Source organism: Macaca thibetana, chromosome 4 (assembly GCF_024542745.1).
Source record: "Macaca thibetana thibetana isolate TM-01 chromosome 4, ASM2454274v1, whole genome shotgun sequence".
Lineage (NCBI taxonomy): Eukaryota > Metazoa > Chordata > Mammalia > Primates > Cercopithecidae > Macaca > Macaca thibetana.
In genome coordinates, this window is record NC_065581.1 from 153,012,741 (window position 1) to 153,031,543 (window position 18,803).

The 18,803-nt window shown below is 41.3% G+C and overlaps 1 protein-coding gene across 4 annotated transcripts in view; it reads left to right on the forward strand.

Annotated features, from left to right (window-relative positions):
• Positions 1–18,803, forward strand: part of LAMA4 (laminin subunit alpha 4) — a 149,007-nt gene that overhangs the window by 60,438 nt on the left and 69,766 nt on the right. For 2 of the 4 annotated variants that reach the window (XM_050789044.1, XM_050789042.1), the window contains exons 6-10: positions 2,398–2,612; positions 5,303–5,398; positions 6,889–7,040; positions 9,156–9,266; positions 16,997–17,108. In XM_050789044.1, the coding sequence (XP_050645001.1) occupies positions 2,398–2,612; positions 5,303–5,398; positions 6,889–7,040; positions 9,156–9,266; positions 16,997–17,108 (686 nt within the window). Of the gene's footprint in view, positions 1–2,397; positions 2,613–5,302; positions 5,399–5,424; positions 5,845–6,882; positions 7,041–9,155; positions 9,267–16,996; positions 17,109–18,803 lie in introns of those variants that run through there. The other 2 variants (XM_050789045.1, XM_050789046.1) reach the window with 2 other exon arrangements.

The window sequence follows — 18,803 nt, forward strand, 5'->3', positions numbered from 1 at the left end:
TACACATTGAGCTGGTAGATCTGAGTCTCATTTCAGTCAGCCCAAAAGCCTAATATTCTCTGTTTGGTGAATCACAGCAAAGGCCAGAAATTCAATCCAGCCACACATTCCATAGAGGAATAATTTATGCTGGCTTAGGGACCTGCAGGTCTATAAATCTGAGGTGCAAAAACATGAGAAAGTGTGCATAACAACACTCATTGACTATTTCCTCTTGGGGTGTCTCTTTGTGGGTTGTGTAGAACTTACACTCATCCCCGTCTTTTTCATAGACATGAGTTCTAAGTTCATATTCTGTATCATTATGTTTGATTCATTTGCTATTCTTTCAGAGCATGGGCTATGTGTTTTTCTTCATCCTGTCTCCCTCTATGCCTTACATACAATGGACATGAATTGTCCTTGTGTTGGATGAATCCACTTATTCATTTACAGCAGCAGCAGTGTGGTCCAGGGTGGAACAAAAGAAAGAACTCCAGGGTCAGAAGGTTTGGACCTTGCACTGTGACTTTCCAACTATGTGACCCTGGAAAACTGAAGTAGCCTCCCAGAATGCCAGGCCTGTGTGGCCTCCCTCCCAGGGTGTCTGTGGTAATTAAATAAACTCACATAGATGAAGCTATGAGGTTCAATGCAGGTAAAGAGTTTAAAGACTGACCATATACTATCACTACAACTACACCAAGAAACTGAGACATGGGAACAGAGGCTGAAGGAACATACACAAAATGTTGACAGTGACTTTTTTAGGGTCCTGGGATTACAGATGTGATTTTTTTTTAATCTGTTTTTCAAATGTTCTGAATCATAATTCCCTTACTTTAAAGGGAATCCTTTTTAAAAAAAATGTAGTGTTTATTATTACTGGCCAGGGCTTGTTGATTTCCTTGGAAAGATCTCCCTTCCTTTCCACTCCCAAGGCCAACACCCTAGCCCAGGCCCTCTGCACCCCACCCCCTCCCTCTGCTCCAGCTTGTAGTCCATCCTGCATGCTGAAGCCAGCACCAGCTTCCTTCACTACCACTTCCATCATGCTCAAAACCCTTTGCTGACTCTCCTTCTTTTTCTCTCTCATGCATCAGAACCAACTTCTCTACCTGACCTTCAATCCCATTATGATGTGACCACGTGTTCTTTCTGGCTACTCCCAAAGTGTCTGCAGCTCCAGTTGGCCCATCTTCCACACTAGTTTAGAGTCCACAGCAAAAGAGAGTGCACAATCAGCCAACAAGCATGTAGTTTGACCTGTACAGTACTCTTAGAAAGTTTGAATCAACTTTTAAAAATTGCAATTTCACATAAACATTCAAATTTCCACTTTTTTCTCCAAAAATAAAATATGGCAACATAAGTCCTTCATCCTCTCAAGGCTCTAGGCTGGCAACAATCAACTGGAGCCTAGTAACAGCTGTTCCCTTAGATGGGGCCTACAGGCCCACCATTCACAGCAGGGCCTCTGCTGCCCTGCAGGGCACCTTTGGGGAAAGTAGGGAAAGGCAGTTCTTTCTCTGGGCAGAGACAGCCTCACCTAGAATGCATAGCTTGGCAAGCCAAGCAAAGGCTGGATGGATTTCAGTCTCCGTTCTCTGACTCAGCTGGGCGGTCTCATCAAAGACCCAGCCAGCATGACCATAGGCACTGGCTCTGCCCACACAATAAATGCAGGTAGGCACCTGGCCTCTGTAGGTGCACATATCTAAAACATCCATGGCAGTCTGGGCTCCAACTCCATTGATTTGTGGTACTCTCAGCTCTGCCATCTGCTTTGACTCCAGGCTGGCTTTGCTCAGTCACAAGTTGCTTCCGTGAGCTAAGAGTACTACTACCTGCTGCCTCTTCATTCACCTGAAGATGAAGAGAATGCCGCCCCATGACCCTCAAACGAGAGCCCAAGCTACACTCCTGAGTCAATCCCTTTCAGCCAGGAGAATACCAGGCACTGACTGGCTCAAGCTTATTTACTTAAACAATTCATTGTGACTAGACAGATCAAGGTTTCTCAGCAGAGGTGCTATTAACGTTGTGGCTAGGACATTTCCCAGCTGTACGCTACAGATACATCTCACTGCAGTACCTTTGGCATATCTGGTCCCACCCATCATATATCATTTGTGTATAACAGTTCCCTGGCTGGATATAGTAGTTCAATCCTATAGCTGGAAGTCTAGCTGAACTGAATGGCCTACAGATGAAGTGAACCAAATGATCTATAATAATGGGGAGGGGTGGTTCCTTAAAAACAAAGTCTGGTCCTATGAAGAAGATGAGAGAGTGCAAATGGATTCTGGGAGGGCGATCAACACATACCCACTACATCTTTCTTCTTCGTAGGAAAGAAGATTAAAAGGAAGAAAAACTATGATGCTAAATGTTTAAATGTGTGATATTTCTCTTCAGATGTGCTCCTGGTTACTATGGAAACCCCTTACTCATTGGAAGCACCTGTAAGAAATGTGACTGCAGTGGAAATTCAGATCCCAACCTGATCTTTGAAGATTGTGATGAAGTCACTGGCCAGTGTAGGAACTGCTTACGCAACACCACCGGATTCAAGTGTGAACGCTGTGCTCCTGGCTACTATGGGGACGCCAGAATAGCCAAGAACTGTGCAGGTGCAGTATCATAAATATTAAGCCAGCTACCTGGCCAGCATGACCCTCTGCGAATACTGAATTTAGATGAAGAATTTCTCTTGGGGAAGTATTGTGAGTGCCGCCTTGTCACTTTCCCAGGGCAATATACATTCTCAGTAATATGCATCCCAAACCCACCAGGAATAGAAATTTGTATCAAGACTACTAATATAACTTTGCTCATGGGTGGAATAAACTAGGAGACACTAACACAAATGAACTTTTGTCTTAGCATCTTATATCCTTCCAGTTTTAATCAAAGAAAGAAATCAGACTTCTATGGATTACCTGCCATTAACCAGGAGACTGAATGAAATCTTGCATGGTTCAGGCCAGGCATGGTGGCTCACTCCTGTAATCCCAGCACTTTGGGAGGCTGAGGCAGGCGGATCGCTTGAGGCCAGGAGTTCAAGACCAGCCTAGCCAATGTGGCAAAACCTTATCTCTACTAAAAACACAAAAATTAGCTAGGCGTGGTGGTGGGTGCCTATTGCCCCACCCAGCATCCGTTGAACCCAGGAGGTAGAAGCAGAGGTTGCCATGAGCCAAGATTGTGCCACTGCACTCCAGCCTGTGTGACAGAGAGACTCTTGTCGAAAGAAAGAAAGAAAGGAAGGAGGAAGGAAGGAAGGAAGGAAGGAAGGAAGGAAGGAAGGAAGGAAGGAAGGAAGGAAGGAAGGAAGGAAGGAGGGAGAAAAGAAAAGAAAAGGAAAGAAAGAAAGAAGGAAAGAAGGAAAGAAAGAAAGAAAGAGAAAGGAAGGAAGGAAGGAAGGAAGGAAGGAAGGAAGGAAGGAAGGAAGGAAGGAAGGAGAAAAGAAAAGAAAAGGAAAGAAAGAAAGAAGGAAAGAAGAAAGAAAGAAAGAAAGAAAGAGGAAGGAAGGAAGGAAGGAAGGAAGGAAGGAAGGAAGGAAGGAAGGAGGAAGGAAAGGAAAGGAAAGGAAAGGAAAGGAAAGGAAAGGAAAGGAAAGGAAAGGAAAGGAAAGGAAAGGAAGAAATCGTGCATGGTTCAAATCAGTTTTCTTATTCAGAGGGCTATATCTCTTTCTTTCAGTTATGTTTGGTAAAATCAAGATTTCCATGGAATAGATTAGCAAGTCAAGGCTACCATTTTTAATCACCACCACCCTCCAATGTCCTCAAATTATAAGAGTAAGTATTTCAAAGATAGCATGGAAAACTTTCAGTTAGACTTCAGCTAGACTGAAACGCACAAATCTTACTCATGATGTCTCCAATCCATTTGCCACATAAAGTGAAGCTCTTCAAAAGTGAAGTGAGATTGCTTTCCTCTAAGAGTACAGGAAGGCTGAGATTGAGAATGTCTTACTCTTATGTGACTTTGAGGGGAGGGAGGGAGAGCAGGAGATATTGTACTCCTGTGGCATGGCTCTATAAGAAATCCTCTCACTGAAACAGATTTCCACTGGAAAGGATTCAAGGAGTAAGGAGTTTTAAATCAAAAAATGCAACATATATGTTCTGCAGAAGTCACAATAAAAGTAAACATGTCTACAAAAAAGCAATGTGCACAGAGGCGTAACACTGAGAATGACAGCAGAAAGGAAGGAGCAGTGTGTCTAGTCAGGCTAAAGAGAGAGAAGGCGGATGTCAGAAATAATGTTGGCAAAATCAAAGCCTGAAAGGTTGACATCCTGATTCTCAAAACATTTACTAAATTTGTGTTTAAACTACAAAGATTCAGGTCACTCTTGGAAGAGAAGCTAATTTTAAAAGCAATAAAGCATGATCTTGCTGAATGGTTTAATAAATCTGCATTTTGTGGAACATTAAACAGATGAAATGTAATAAATAGATCTCCCTATGAACCTGGTTTCTGTGATTATTCAGTAAAGACAGTTAAGAAGTGGGGGGAAATACACAATTCTATTCCAGTTAATTGCTAGCATAGATAGTAAGAGAATTCCTCTTTAAATATTACAAATTAGTTCCCACACAGAAACTCAGTGGAAATTGAACAGTCTGATGAGATTGGGTTTTTGTTTTTGCTTTTTCCAAAAGGCATTAGAGAAAATCATCAGTAGATGAATAATGGGCTCCCAGGTCTTCTAAATTCATGTAAAGATGTTCCTGATTCCTTGCAGCACATTGTTCTTATTGCACTCATAGCTGTCATTTGGAAGTTTGGAGTCCGTCTTGCCAAGGGTCAAGAGTAGTGGGAGCCAAGAATTGCTCCTGGGCCTCCTCACTCACTCCTTGCTGAGCTGCTCCTCCCTCACACCTGGCAATGATCAACCCCCGAGTTAAATTAAACTGGAGTATCAGTCTGCAAGGAAGGGATGGCTTTCAATTTTCAGTTGAATGATGAGCTCATGGTCATTTAGTATCTTGTGAAACTTACCAGGACATTTTTGGACTGAAGCAATTGCACTGTCATGTCCGAATCCCAAAGAGTTGGGAGAGAAATCCTAGAAAACTTAGATTCAGTTTTGCCCAGGGTCATCTTTGAAAATCTCATTGGGCTGGAGCTTAATCGAATGAAGGGCATAATCTCTGTATCATAGATTCTACACAGTCTTAAGGAAGAATGTAATTAATCCCCATTGACGAATTATACACTGATAGCTAGTGTTTCTAGAAACCAGGAAAATATTGCCATATTTTAAGCATTAAGAAGTGAATCTCTCGTCTCTTGTTTTTGTTTCCCACAGTGTGCAACTGCGGGGGAGGCCCATGTGACAGTGTAACCGGAGAATGCTTGGAAGAAGGTTTGGAACCCCCTACAGGCACGGACTGCTCAACCATAAGTAAAAAAAACAGTACATGATTGACTAACCCCACTTTCTCTAATGTGCTGCAGGTGTGGGATTAAGAAGTGCTATGCAATATCACTGTCTAGAAACTGCCGAGTCCCACCTCCTGGACTTAACCCTTTCTGCATCTCAACAAATGGATCCTGCACCAAGTACTTGGTGGTCCACTTGATTCCCTCAGGCAAATGGGTGGTTTACATTTGCATAGCTCTACCTTATCCAGTCTTTACATTCAGCATCTTGCCTGATGGCTAAAGGCAAAGTCAGAAACACAACTCCCAGTGATAGAGCTCTTTTCAGCTCCTTTTTCTATACTGTCTTTTCAGGTCCTCAGATAATATGATGTACAGACAATACTTTACAACACCTGGGGAAACTGAGATACCAAGAGATTCAAGTGGCTTCTCCCAAGTTACCCCAAATCTGAAGTGGGAGCAGAAGTAAATATTCAGGCTTTACAAAATGGAGCTGCCTTTTATCTTTCCTGGATTTCTCTGGCGCTCGTGTTAATTAAATCATGAGGAGTTATACTAGGAACAAAACTTTTGGTTTAAAAATTATTTAATAGTAGGCACCCCCTCCCCCAACAAAAGTATCTTGGTCTCTCAGTCCCTCTGAGCAGAAGAGATAAACCTTACCATTGGATCACATCTTAGAAGACGGCATAGGATGTGAGGCGCAAGCAATGCCAAGTTTACCCACTGAATTGGTGGCCCCCTAGGCAAGGTCAATTTAAGAACATGAAGATGCCTGCCTGGTCCTAAGCATCTCCCCCACCAAGCCTGAAGTGCTGGCTGGGACTCAGTTCCTTGAGAGAGCTTATAAGTAAGACCATGTTAAACTTCAAATAACAAATTAACATATTAACAACCATTAACATGCCAGTCTCCCTATGTCACATCTGTAGAGGAGAGCACCATCTGAGGGAAAGAGATCGGGAATAGGCAAGTTGCAAAAGGTGATCGAGGCAGTTCTGAAACACAGTGTGCCATCCTTGTGAGTGTGTCACAGGAGGGCCCTGGGTTCTAGAGGTGATGACAGTGGTCAGAGGAGCTCAAATGTGAAAAGTGAGAAGTGATGAGGAACTGGGACCTGCCTCCCCACGTGCCCACGTTCAGCCTGAACTTTGGTGCCCTCATCAGATGTCAGGAAGCAACTCTCACAGCGATAACCTCAGACCTCCCGGTGCTGAAGTGTTCATCCTGCCAGGAAGTGGGGCTGCGGGGAGGAGCTGTGCCCTCTCTGGGTGGGGAGAAGGTTAGTGCTAGCCCTTGAATACTGACTGAGAAAAGCTAATAGGAGAGGAGGGGCATCTAGCCAATAGCTGTCTTCACTAGCTAATGCCAAGCAAGATACTAAAGCCTGACAAGAGAGACAAAAATAAAAATGGTATTAACCAAGGAGATAGAGATTAATTTTCGGCTAAAACAGTCTGCTTTCAGCATGCTTTGACTCGTGATTCTGAAGAATTGTTTCACCTCCAGGCTGTGATAAGTGCGTCTGGGACCTGACTGATGACCTGCGGTTAGCAGCACTCTCCATTGAGGAAGGCAAATCCGGGGTGCTGAGCGTATCCTCTGGGGCCGCCGCTCATAGGCACGTGAATGAAATCAACGCCACCATCTACCTCCTCAAAGTATGCAGGAATGTTCTACCTTCCACTCTGTTTTCATCCTGGCTTCACAGGCCCGCAGCTAGCAATTCCTTCTACCCCTTTTTGTATCTGAGTCTCATACCTGTATTACAGGTTGTTAGACCTGCAGGTCTAACATACAAAACATAAGTAATTTCATAGGAAATTATGAAAAGTTGATTGTAACTATGAGCTTTGGCCAAACAAGAGCTGCTGTCTACAAAAGAGGTTATATGGGAAATGAAATGACTAAAAGACTAGTATCTACGTACAAAACTACTGAGGAAAGAGAAATACTTATTTCCTTGGTGCAGCCACACATTACTTGTTCAAGTCATTACCACTAATGGTACCACAAGGCTACCATTTCCTTAGCCTTAATTTGCAAGGTTTTGAGTTTGTGTAGAAGCATCCTTCTGTTTCTCTCTCTCTCCTCACCCCATCACCCACCCACCTCTCCTTCTCATTTATACACATTCTCTCTCATTTTCTCATACTCACACACTCAAATGCACAGACATACACACATACCTTGTTTCTCCTCATAGATCTACTGGTTAATGCCTAGTAAACAAGTTAAAAGCAGCCAACAGATTAAAAAAAATGCAGGAATACAGTTGGCCCTCCATATCCACAGGTTCCACATCCTCAGATTCAACCAATCTTAGATGGAAAATACACTTAAAAAACAATAAAAAATGCAACAATAATGAAATGAAAAATACAGTATAACAACTATTTACAATAGCATTGACATTGTGTTAGTATTATAAGTAGCATTATAAGTAATCTAGAGATGATTTAAAGTATTCTGGAGGATGTGCATACACTATCTGCAAACGCTAGGCCATTTTGTATCAGGAACTGGAGCATCCCCACGGGGTCCTGGGACCAATCTTCCACAACTACCAAGGGATGACTATATAAAGGTCCTTCTATAGCTAGGATTTAAAAGTTTTCTTTCCCACTAAATCATGGGCTTCTATCACAACCAAATGATATTTTTAAAACAATGATCATTATCTGAGGGAAAATAGAATTAACACCAGCACATTGTTCTACTTCGTTAGTCAATTTAGGAAAATGATTAAGAGCACGGACTTTGAAACTAGATTACTTGTGTTCAAATCCCAGCTCTGACACCCACTAGCTGTGTGACCGTAGATAAGTTATTTAACCTCTTTAATCCCTCATTTTCCTCATACGGAATTGAGAATAATTATTGCATCTATCTCATGGACTGTTGAGAGAATTCAATGAATTGATATGTGTAGGGAAGTTAGAACAGTACCTGGCATACTAAGTACTCACTGCTTTTTGGAGGTGCAAATGATATCCATAGCAGTTGGCCAAATATGTAAAGTGTAAACAAAAACAAAAATTATATGTAGCCTGGATAGAATCTTATTGTGAATTTTATTCTAAACTTTGAAATTGTTCTTGTCCAAAATTACCTTTTGGAACACATAAAGACACTACCTCCCAGGGGAGTCACCCAGATCCAGGCCTCCTGAAACCATTCAGAATCTCTTTCCTCAAAGGCACAACTTCAAGACAGGAATCATTACAGCAGACAGGAAGTCAGTGTCAAGATCGAAGGGCTCACTCCCAAGTAATCTCGGTAAAGTCACATTTAGACCCACCTCCTCAAAAATGAAAAAGGAGAAAGCAAGGGGTCTGAAATAAAGAGACTTGCATTAAAATGAAAAAAGTTAATTTCTGTACTCCATTTACATCAATCCTGGTGGGTTGGTCCGTTCTTCCAGACCCAACAAAATTAAAATTCTAAAGCTCAGACACCCAGGGTCACCACCAGCCTATATTGTACCTTTGTACAAATCAGGAAAAGGAGCCCTTTCCCCATGGTCAACCCAGTCCCTGACCAGCATCCCTAGTCTAGTGAGGGGAGCTTGCAAAATTTTAGTCCCTAAGGGCCTCAGTCCCTTCTGCAGACCCCACCCTTCACACCAGGCTGCAGCAGCCTGTGGACCCCACTATTTTGAGAAAAGAGCCTCACACTCTACTCTGAGTCCTCTTACATTGAAAGAGTTTTATGTACATTTTTAAAAACCTGGTGTGCACATTGACTAATTATTTTCAAAACACATTTTTCTGTAGACAAAATTGTCAGAAAGAGAAAACCAATACGCCCTAAGAAAGATACAAATCAACAATGCTGAGAACACGATGAAAAGCCTTCTGTCTGACGTAGAGGAATTAGTTGAAAAGGTATGTATGTATGTATTCAGTTTCTGGGACAGCCTTCAAAGAAAGGATTTAGCTGATGTGAGGCTGGCTGGTCACAAATGACTGAGGCTTAACACTGTCCAGAAAAAATGCAGTGACCCATGTGCCTTAAAATAAATCAAGACCAGACCTGTGGAGAAAGTTAACATACTCAGTCTCTACCGTCTCTTCCCGTTTTGATTGGTTTTCTTGAAAAGCTATGTTTATGGATAATTTTCTATGTATTTGCGGAGGGTTGATACGGTTGATTTGTTTAGCTAGGATGGTCATTCAGCTGTTTGCCAAGGCATCTTATGACTAAGCTATAGAGCATCCAGAATTAAAATTCATTATATGGAATAAAAAATTTAAATATTGTTAAAGTATACATTAAATGATAAATGGAAAGGAAAGAAATTGTCCTGAGAAAGCAATTTCGCTCTTTGGCAGGAAAAAAACCACTTTCAACCATCACTTTACATCCTAGACTAAAATAAATTAATCTGTTTAAAGAGTTGACTATAAATCTCAATTCACAAGAAAATAGAACAAAATACTTATTAAATCTTGAAAGGGCATAACAGAACACTTAAATATATTACAAAGAATTTCAATAAAAAGATACAGATTTGACAATATAAAATTTCAAATATCCAATAAAACAACTAAATAAATGAAAAAGACAACTAGACAGAGAAAAATATTGAGAAAAATACAACTTGTACAAATTAACAGGAAAAACATTAAAACATGAGCAGAGTCAGTGTGAAAGGCTATTCAATGCACTCCATAAGAGCCTAATGGAAAAATACCCATCCATGTGCTATACTAATTTTAAAACTACAAACGGAGTCACGAGGCACCATATTTAGCATATTAGAATGTTTCACACAGTTGTTGTTTTTGTTTTTTTTTTTCTAATGACTTTCCACCAGTGCTGGCCAGAGTACTTCCGAATTGCTGCTTTCAGAAACTGGTACTTGACATTATAAACAGTTCTCACGTTCAACAAAAATTTTTAAAAAATAAAATAACAATAGCATTCTCTTTTGACCTTGTACCCCTAACCCTTTAAGAGATTATGCTTTTAAAAATGTAAGTTACTCTAATTGTACCCTTGGAAGATTCATCTATTTTGAAATGCACATGAACACTGTGTCCCTAGTTCCCCAGCAATGGCACATATTAATCCAACCACCAGTGCTTGAAGAGCAGTGAAATCTCTTAAACAGCAAAGGAAATACCAAGAAACAAATCTTTGTGGAAACTCATTGTTACTTCATGTTGGTATCAGATATGGTTGAAACTTGCTAAAAGTATCTTAATTCTTTTTTCTTTCTTTCTTTTTTTTTTTTGAGATGGAGTCTCACTTTGTTGCCCAGGCTGGAGTGCAGTGGCACGATCTCCGCTCACTACAGCCTCCGCCTCCCGGGTTCTAGTGATTCTCCTGCCTCAACCTCCTGGGTAGCTGGGATTACAAGCATACACCACCACGCCTGGCTAATTTTTGTATTTTTAGTAAAGACAGGGTTTCACTATGTTAGCCAGGCTGGTCTCAAACTCTTGACCTCAGGTGATCAGCCCACCTCAGCCTCCCAAGGTGCTAGGATTACAGTTGTGAACTACCACGCCTGGCCTTAATTCTTTCTTGAGGAAAGTATTTTCAAGAAAACATTTGAGGAAATGTTTTCACTAAGATTAGCTCCTCCCACAGGCCAGGCAGAGTTCCTGATCCTTTTGTTGTACAATTTCTTTTTTTTTTGTTTATTATTATTATTATACTTTAAGTTCTAGGGTACATGTGCATAACGTGCAGGTTTGTTACATATGTATACTTGTGCCATGTTGCTGTGCTGCACCCACCAACACGTCAGCACCCATCAACTCATCATTTACATCAGGTATAACTCCCAATGCAATCCCTCCACCCCCCCTCCCCATGATAGGCCCCGGTGTGTGATGTTCCCCTTCCCGAGTCCAAGTGATCTCATTGTTCAGTTCCCACCTATGAGTGAGAACATGCGGTGTTTGGTTTTCTGTTCTTGTGATAGTTTGCTAAGAATGATGGTACAATTTCTGATGTAAGCTAAATGCAGGCTTTCATGGAGAGGAAATAATGTACGCTTGAAAGTAACATCACAGTAGAAAACGCTCCCGGACAAAAAGAACAGACCACCAACACAGAAGGTTGACGATAAAGCTACTATACTAGGAGCTTTCACTCGGCTGTTTCCATCGATTTTTATTGAATATAATGTTCTAACTACAGTCCCGATGGTGCAAAAACCTGCTGAAACATTTCAAAACAAATGCCCAGGGCTGGTCTTAATGACTTTTTAAGCATTCTTCAAGCCCTTGGTCTGGAAAAGTCCATGATTGATGTTTAGACTTAAGGAAAGCTGTGTCTTAGAAAGCCTTCTATCAAGAAAGTAACCAATATTTGGCTTTAAATTGAGTAAAGGATTTCATTGTCTATACCCATAGTGATAAAAATCAGTAATATTGCCCCTTGAACTTGACAAGTAATACCACTTTTTGCAAATTATCTGCCACGTAGTTTTTTTGTTTTGTTTTGTTTTGTTTTGTTTTGTTTTTTGAGGCGGAGTCTTCACTCTGTCGCCCAGGCTGGAGTGCAGTGGCACCATCTCGGCTCACTGCAAGCTCCGCCTCCCGGGTTCACGCCATTCTCCTGCCTCAGCCTCCCGAGTAGCTGGGACTACAGGCGCCCGCCACCGCGCCCGGCTATTTTTTTTTTTTTTTTGTATTTTAGTAGAGACGGGGTTTCACCGTGTTAGCCAGGATGGTCTCGATCTCCTGACCTCGTGATCCGCCCATCTCGGCCTCCCAAAGTGCAGGGATTACAGGCGTGAGCCACCGCGCCCGGCCGCCACGTAGATTTCATACGACCCAAATCTCACAAGTTACATCCACCTAGCTACCGGTTTTGTCTGAACTTCCGTTTCTAAATCCTCCAGCCTCCTACTGGGAAGTCCTATAGCCCTTTCCCACCACTTACGCCTGGGATTCCCCTAAAGGATGCCCATCCATCTGTGTTCATAAATAGCCAGTGCTCAAAAGATGCTCACTTTTGCTGCTGCTGATCTTGTCTGCAATGAAAATTCCAAAGATCATGCCAAGATTCTACTTTTCCATGTTCCCAGAGGCACTGTGCTCAAGGTCAGAGTGTCACTGGGCTACAAGCAGAGGTGAGATGCGGCCCTCTCGCAGTCTCAGTGCTACCCCTCACCATCTGGATCTTGCAGGTCCACTGCAGAGCCCAGAGTCACAAAGCATAGTCTCCAAGGGCAGCTCATGAGGTGCTGCGCCGTCTCCACTTCTACTCCTTGAACCACAGCAGAAGCTCCCTGAATGACAACTCATGCAGAGACCCACAGGACTAAAAGGAAAGTAGGCTGTCTCCAAGCATCAAAAGTATCTGAACCTCATCTCTTGCCCTGCCAGAAAGGCAGGACAAAATTAAGTACAGTCGGCCCTCTGTATTCGTGGATTCAATCATGGCTCAAAAATATTTGGAAAAAGTTCTACAAAATTCCAAAACGCAAAATTCAGATTTACCATATGCTGAGTATTACTTTGAATCCATATGAATGAAGTGATGTGTAGGCATTGCATTAGGTATTACAGGTAATTTAGATGCAATATATATGGGAGGATGTGCATAGGTTATAGTATTGCAAATACTACACCAGTCTCCGTAAGAAACTTGAACAACCGTGAATTTTGGTATCTATAGGAGCTGGGTCCTGGAACCAATCCCCCATGGATGCTGAGGGGCAACTGTTTACATTTCTATTCCAGAAGCATTATTGGACGTCTGTATATAATAGTTATTTATTTATTTATTTATCTATTTATTTGTTTGTTTATTTTCAGATGGAGTCTTGCTCTGTCGCCCAGGCTGTAGTGCAGTGGTGCAATCTCAGCTCACTGCAACCTCTGCCTCTTGGGTTCAAGCAATTCTCCTGCCTCAGCCTCCTGAGTAGCTGGGATTACAGGCATGTGCCACCACGTCTGGCTACTTTTTGTATTTTCAGTAGAGACGGGGTTTCACCACGTTGGTCAGGCTGGTCTTGAATTCCTGACCTCGTGATCCACCCGCCTAGTCCTCCCAAAGTGCTGGGATTACAGGCGTAAGCCACTGTGCCCGGCCTGTATATAACAGTTATTATGCTAAGTGCTAGGTATCCTGAAATATAATAAGGCCCTGCTTTCAAGATGCTTCAGTCTAGCAGGGAAACAGATATGTAAAAACATAATTATCATACAGCATTTAATAAGAGAAACATGGTACAGGCTGAAGGGTAACTCTAAGGAAGAAATAGTGAACTATTTTGGCAGGGGCACACTAGGAAAGGCTTCTCAGAGAAGGTGAGTATTGGCGTGTGTATTGAGAATGAGTAGGAATTTATCAAATACTCCCAAGCAAGGGATAAGTACTGTGAGAACAGATAGATGTGAAGCAACGTGCTGTGTTCTTGGGATTGGAACTATGGCCTTGTGGAAGATTCATTGTAAGGCAGAGAGCAGGAGATAATGCTGAAGAAGCTGTCAGAGGCCCAGTTGTGAAGAACTTTCCCAAACATGCTCATGAACGTGGGAACTTCAGTCTGTGGACTCTGGAAGTCATTCAGGTATTTACCCAGAATGATGAGCTGATTAGATTTGCACTTTAGAAATGTCCCCCTGCAGTGTGGATGACAGACTAGCCAGCGAAGACTGACAACAGGGGCACTGCTTAGGAGACTGCCACAGTGGTCTAGACAAGAGAGTAGTGAGTTGCTGTCTTGCCTTCGTTTGAAAAGGATTTGCAGAGAACAAGGATAAACTGAGACTGTGGTCATGGAAAAGAGGAAGAGAGGCTAGAGTGGCAGGTGGAATGAAACAGACTTGGTGACCAATTGGAGGTGAGAAATAGCAAAGAGAGAAGCTCCATTCTGAGACATGGATGACTAAGACTACAAACACGAATGGATTACTCTGGACATTTTAAAAGTGAAATATCTGTGAATGCACAGAGGGCAGATGGAGATGTGAATCTGAAACTCAGAGGGTAATCAGGGCTGGAAAGGAATTTAGAGGTCATTAATGTTTAGGAGGTAGGCAGAAGTAGATATTACTGTACAAATTCTAAAGTAGCACACCAATATTCCTAGCACACCAATATTGCTTTGTCCAACACTGTTGCTGTTTATACTTGTGTCCCAGAGTAATTACTAAAAGTTCTCCCTTTCATGTGCAAAATGCCCCAGGTTGAACCATAAAATATATGATCACCCTAGATATTGGTTATCATCCTCACATAATCTACCTTTTATGTACTGTATTACCAAGACACCCTTGCCACTTTTATGTCAAACATGTACAAGAAGAATTTTCTGTTGAGATGAGCAAATGACTAATACATTTGTAATGTAAACCACCAACTGGTTTACAGTTGCAAGGTAATTTTTTAATTTCAGCTTTTCTTAAACCGAGGCACACCCGTTTTACCATGTGCCTATATCATTATTTTCCTTCCACAGGCAAAGTTACAGAAAAAATAAACATTCAAATAAGCCATCACTATACGTTCGATTCAGTAATCTTATAATGTAAAGGAATAGATGTTCCTCTTTGCCACTGGTCCAGTCATACATACAGTATATCAATATCTATATATCTCTGTCTACCTACATCTCAGCGCCCTCTGGCGTTTGTCACAAAGAAGAGGTCTTCTTATAGGCATGACATTTTTCAGCTGTCTCTCATCACTTCAACTGAAGTTTCCGTATCAAAAAATAGTAAGTTTAATGACACAGTAATAACAACAGAGATTTACTCTGAAGTATCAAGTCAAAGTAAAAACTAGAGGTGTTACGCTCTGCAAATATAACTTAAACTGGATCAAAGATCCACTTATTAACAATTCTAAAATTTTAAATGTTTGTGTCCATATTTTTTAAAAGCAGGGAGGAGTAACATTAAGATTTATTGTAGTTTCGGCGTATTTCGTTTTAAAATGACCACAAATACTGTTTTATCTGGAAAGCACTGGAGCAAGCCAAGAAGAAGACTGGAACTGCAGGAAGGAATATAATGATTCAGAAGGCGGTGTTCATTCAGAGAGCCCAGTTTATGAAGGGACTGTTGACCACATTGCCACTGCACAGTGGGCTCTGTAGAGAGGGGATTACCAATCTGCCCGATAAAAAGCCTCTGGGCATGTGTTTGTTGTAATACCATTTCTGCATCCTTTTCCTTGACCACCTGAGAGGGCCACATTCTTGGATTATTCCTGGAGAGTGTAAAAACGTTCCTGGTAAAATCATGGCGTAATCCTTTGGGTAGAACACTGGATGAAAGGAGAGAAGTTCAAAACAACCATTGCCCTATCCTCAGGAAACTGTATAATGGGTCTACCAGCGCTCTGTGTGGCAGATCACCCCACAGCTCCTTCATGTATTGCAGCAGTTTTTAAAGAGCTGAGCCAAAAACAGCACCAGACAAGGCAAGTGGGCATTTTACCAAATGCCAGACTAAAGAACTCTTCTTCCTCTTAAATATAACCCACAGATCAGTCTTTCGAATCCCAAAAGGAAGTACGTGTCGCCCGTGCTGTGCATACAGGGTGGTGTCCTGGTCTTGAATCATGTCTGTGCTCTTAGATCACATTCTGTCCTTAACCACGCACACAAAAACACACACATACACACAGATGCCCACACAAACCCTTTCTTCAGAGGCCACATTTGAGTTGGGCATTATTTTTGACAAATACTGTGTGAGATCTCTGAAACAGTGTCTCCCGAGTTGAGAGAATAGAATCAGCTTCTCAGAGAAGAGCTCCATTCACGCTGAGCCAAGTCCGCTTGTGCAGTTATTTGTATACAAGTGCCCTCAATGTTGGTGAGAATTTGGAATGAAGCACTGAAAACAGCATTTTAACCCAGGGAGAATAATCCTTGAAATCTCTGTGGTAATTCAATTTCAGCAGTGGTTGGACCACCCAGGAGCCACTGGAAGCATGGTGCATTTCAAGGTCTGCCTATTTTTTCAACAATTTTCTCTTTGAAACTTTAAACTCTTCAGTCAGCACAATGTCAAAATGATCAGCAGACATAGGCAATTTTCTAGTCCAGCACCTTGAGATACAGTAAAAATTTGAAGAATAAATTACATATGAAAGGCAGTTGGTTGGGATTGAACTGTGACTGATGGTATAGGAATAGCACCAGATTTTATAGCATTCTGTCATTCTAAAACTGGCCATCAAGTGAAGTAACTTAGGAATGGAAAACCAAACACTGTATGTTCCAACTGATGTGTGGGAGCTAAGCTATGAGGATGCAGAGGCATAAGAATGATGCAATGACCTTTGGGGACTTGGGGAAAGAGTAGAGGGGGAGGGATACAAGACTACAAATATGGTGCAGTCGATACTGCTCAGGTGATGGGTGCACCAAAGTCTCCCAAATTACCACTAAAGAACTTACTCAGGTAACCAAATACCACCTGTACCCCAATAACTTATGGAAAAGTCAAAAAAATTTTAGAACTGGCCATCACATTAGCTTTTATGCATTATTTTTGGGATGATGTTATATGTTATGGAACTTTCACATGCCAGGAAGATTTATGTTTATGAAACACATTATGCCCACCCTTCCCTATCTGTGCTTATGCAACATTCTTTTCTCATACATTTAATCTAGCTCTATATGGATTATTTGTAGGAAAATCAAGCCTCCAGAAAAGGGCAACTTATTCAGAAGGAAAGCATGGACACCATTAAACACGCAAGTCAGCTTGTAGAGCAAGCCCAAGACATGAGGGATAAAATCCAAGGTAAATATATTCTCTTCTGGTTCAGTTTAATATCAAGGAAACACTCATGTTATTAACAACAGTAGACACAATGGCTACTGTTCAGTGTTTGCTGTGTGCCAGGAACTTGTTGGTACAGTATTATGGGTTTAAACTTGTATAAGGTCTTTATTTCAAGTTTGTTTATCTGGGATTTCTGAGCACTCATCCCTACTTACTATGTTTTGATGTTCGAGGATCAATGTATAAAATCATTCCCTTTTTAGGCATTCCTCAGAATACCCTTCTGACAGAGGAGACTGCATGCTATGGTGTCTCTAAAATGCAAGAGTTGAGTAGGAGTCACAGATTGTTCCCAGTTATTTGCAGAAAACAACATTGCCTTTAGAATGCCAGTAAACTGTCAGTTGACCCAAATCATCACAAGCTGTTTCTATGATGGGCTTTCCCAAAGGCCAGTCGGGCAACATGCTTGGGCTCCCAACCCAGAAGAAAAGGAAGGCGGGGGACTGTGGGAGATTTCTTTGTCCTAAAGCATTGTGAATGATTGTACCTTCCCTCTTGGAGGTTTGCTTAATTTGTGCTCTCACTTCCAATAAACGCAGGATAATCTTGAAGACTATTTTAATAGTGCACTAATAGCTGGACTGCAATTTACCAGCAAAAAACAGCAGACTTCATCTGTTATAGGATAAAGAAGATTTCCTTGGGTGAGAGTTTGCTAAGATCCAGTATCTGCATTTCCATAGTTTTTATTACACTATATATTAAGGGCTGGATGACAATACCAAGTGCATCCCAGGGCACAGTGGCAGTAAAGGGACCCACAGTGGAAGATTCATGTCTTTATACTGGGGCATATTCCATGCAAAGGGATATAGAAAAGATTAATCATTTGTCGTGTTTCCTTTGATGCCTATAATAAACAATAAAAGCAAATGACATGCAATCCAAACACTCCTCACTCACATCCTCTCTCATAGCTCATATTTTTGCATTTCCTGACAAAATATTCTTTTTCTATAGCATTTAGAGTTACTATTGATTTGTTCAAAAAGTAAGATTGAACCTGGAAGAAAACATGACCTTATCCAACTAAGAAATAAATGCCTCTTTAGGCAGCAAATGCCAGGACCCTAGTAAGCTATTCAGAGAAAATAATTCACCTTTGCTATTGTAACCCATGTTTTGATTCAAAAGTGTTTCATTTGCAAAGGATCTGAACCCTCTTATTTGATCCTTTAAGCATGGGAAAAGATGAAAAAAATACAAGGGAAATGTAAATGGGAAACAATAACTTCTATCAGTTTTTAAATTTTTAATATAATGTATGAATAGTCTCCAAAGACCAAAGGCAAAAATACTGTTGCCTGTATTTCCCTTTTCTAATCTATACTGCAAGTAGCTAAACTAAAACAAGCCAAAATTGTAAATATAAGACTTGCATCAAAATGCCAAAGAATTCAGCATCACAAGTGCTAGAGCTGAGGAAAAAAATTTTCATTTAGTTTGTTTCACAGGTTAATATTTTAGACTTTACTTGAAGAGTGGATGTTTCATCCCTTTATGTAATTCTGGAATGCTGTGCACCAATTATATGTCATTCCTTATTCCCAGCCATCTCTAAAATAACCGCTGGTGACCTTCAAACTATTATCTACATAAAATACAACCCCTTATCCTGGTATGATTTATGTGACACCAATGTTTGTTTAC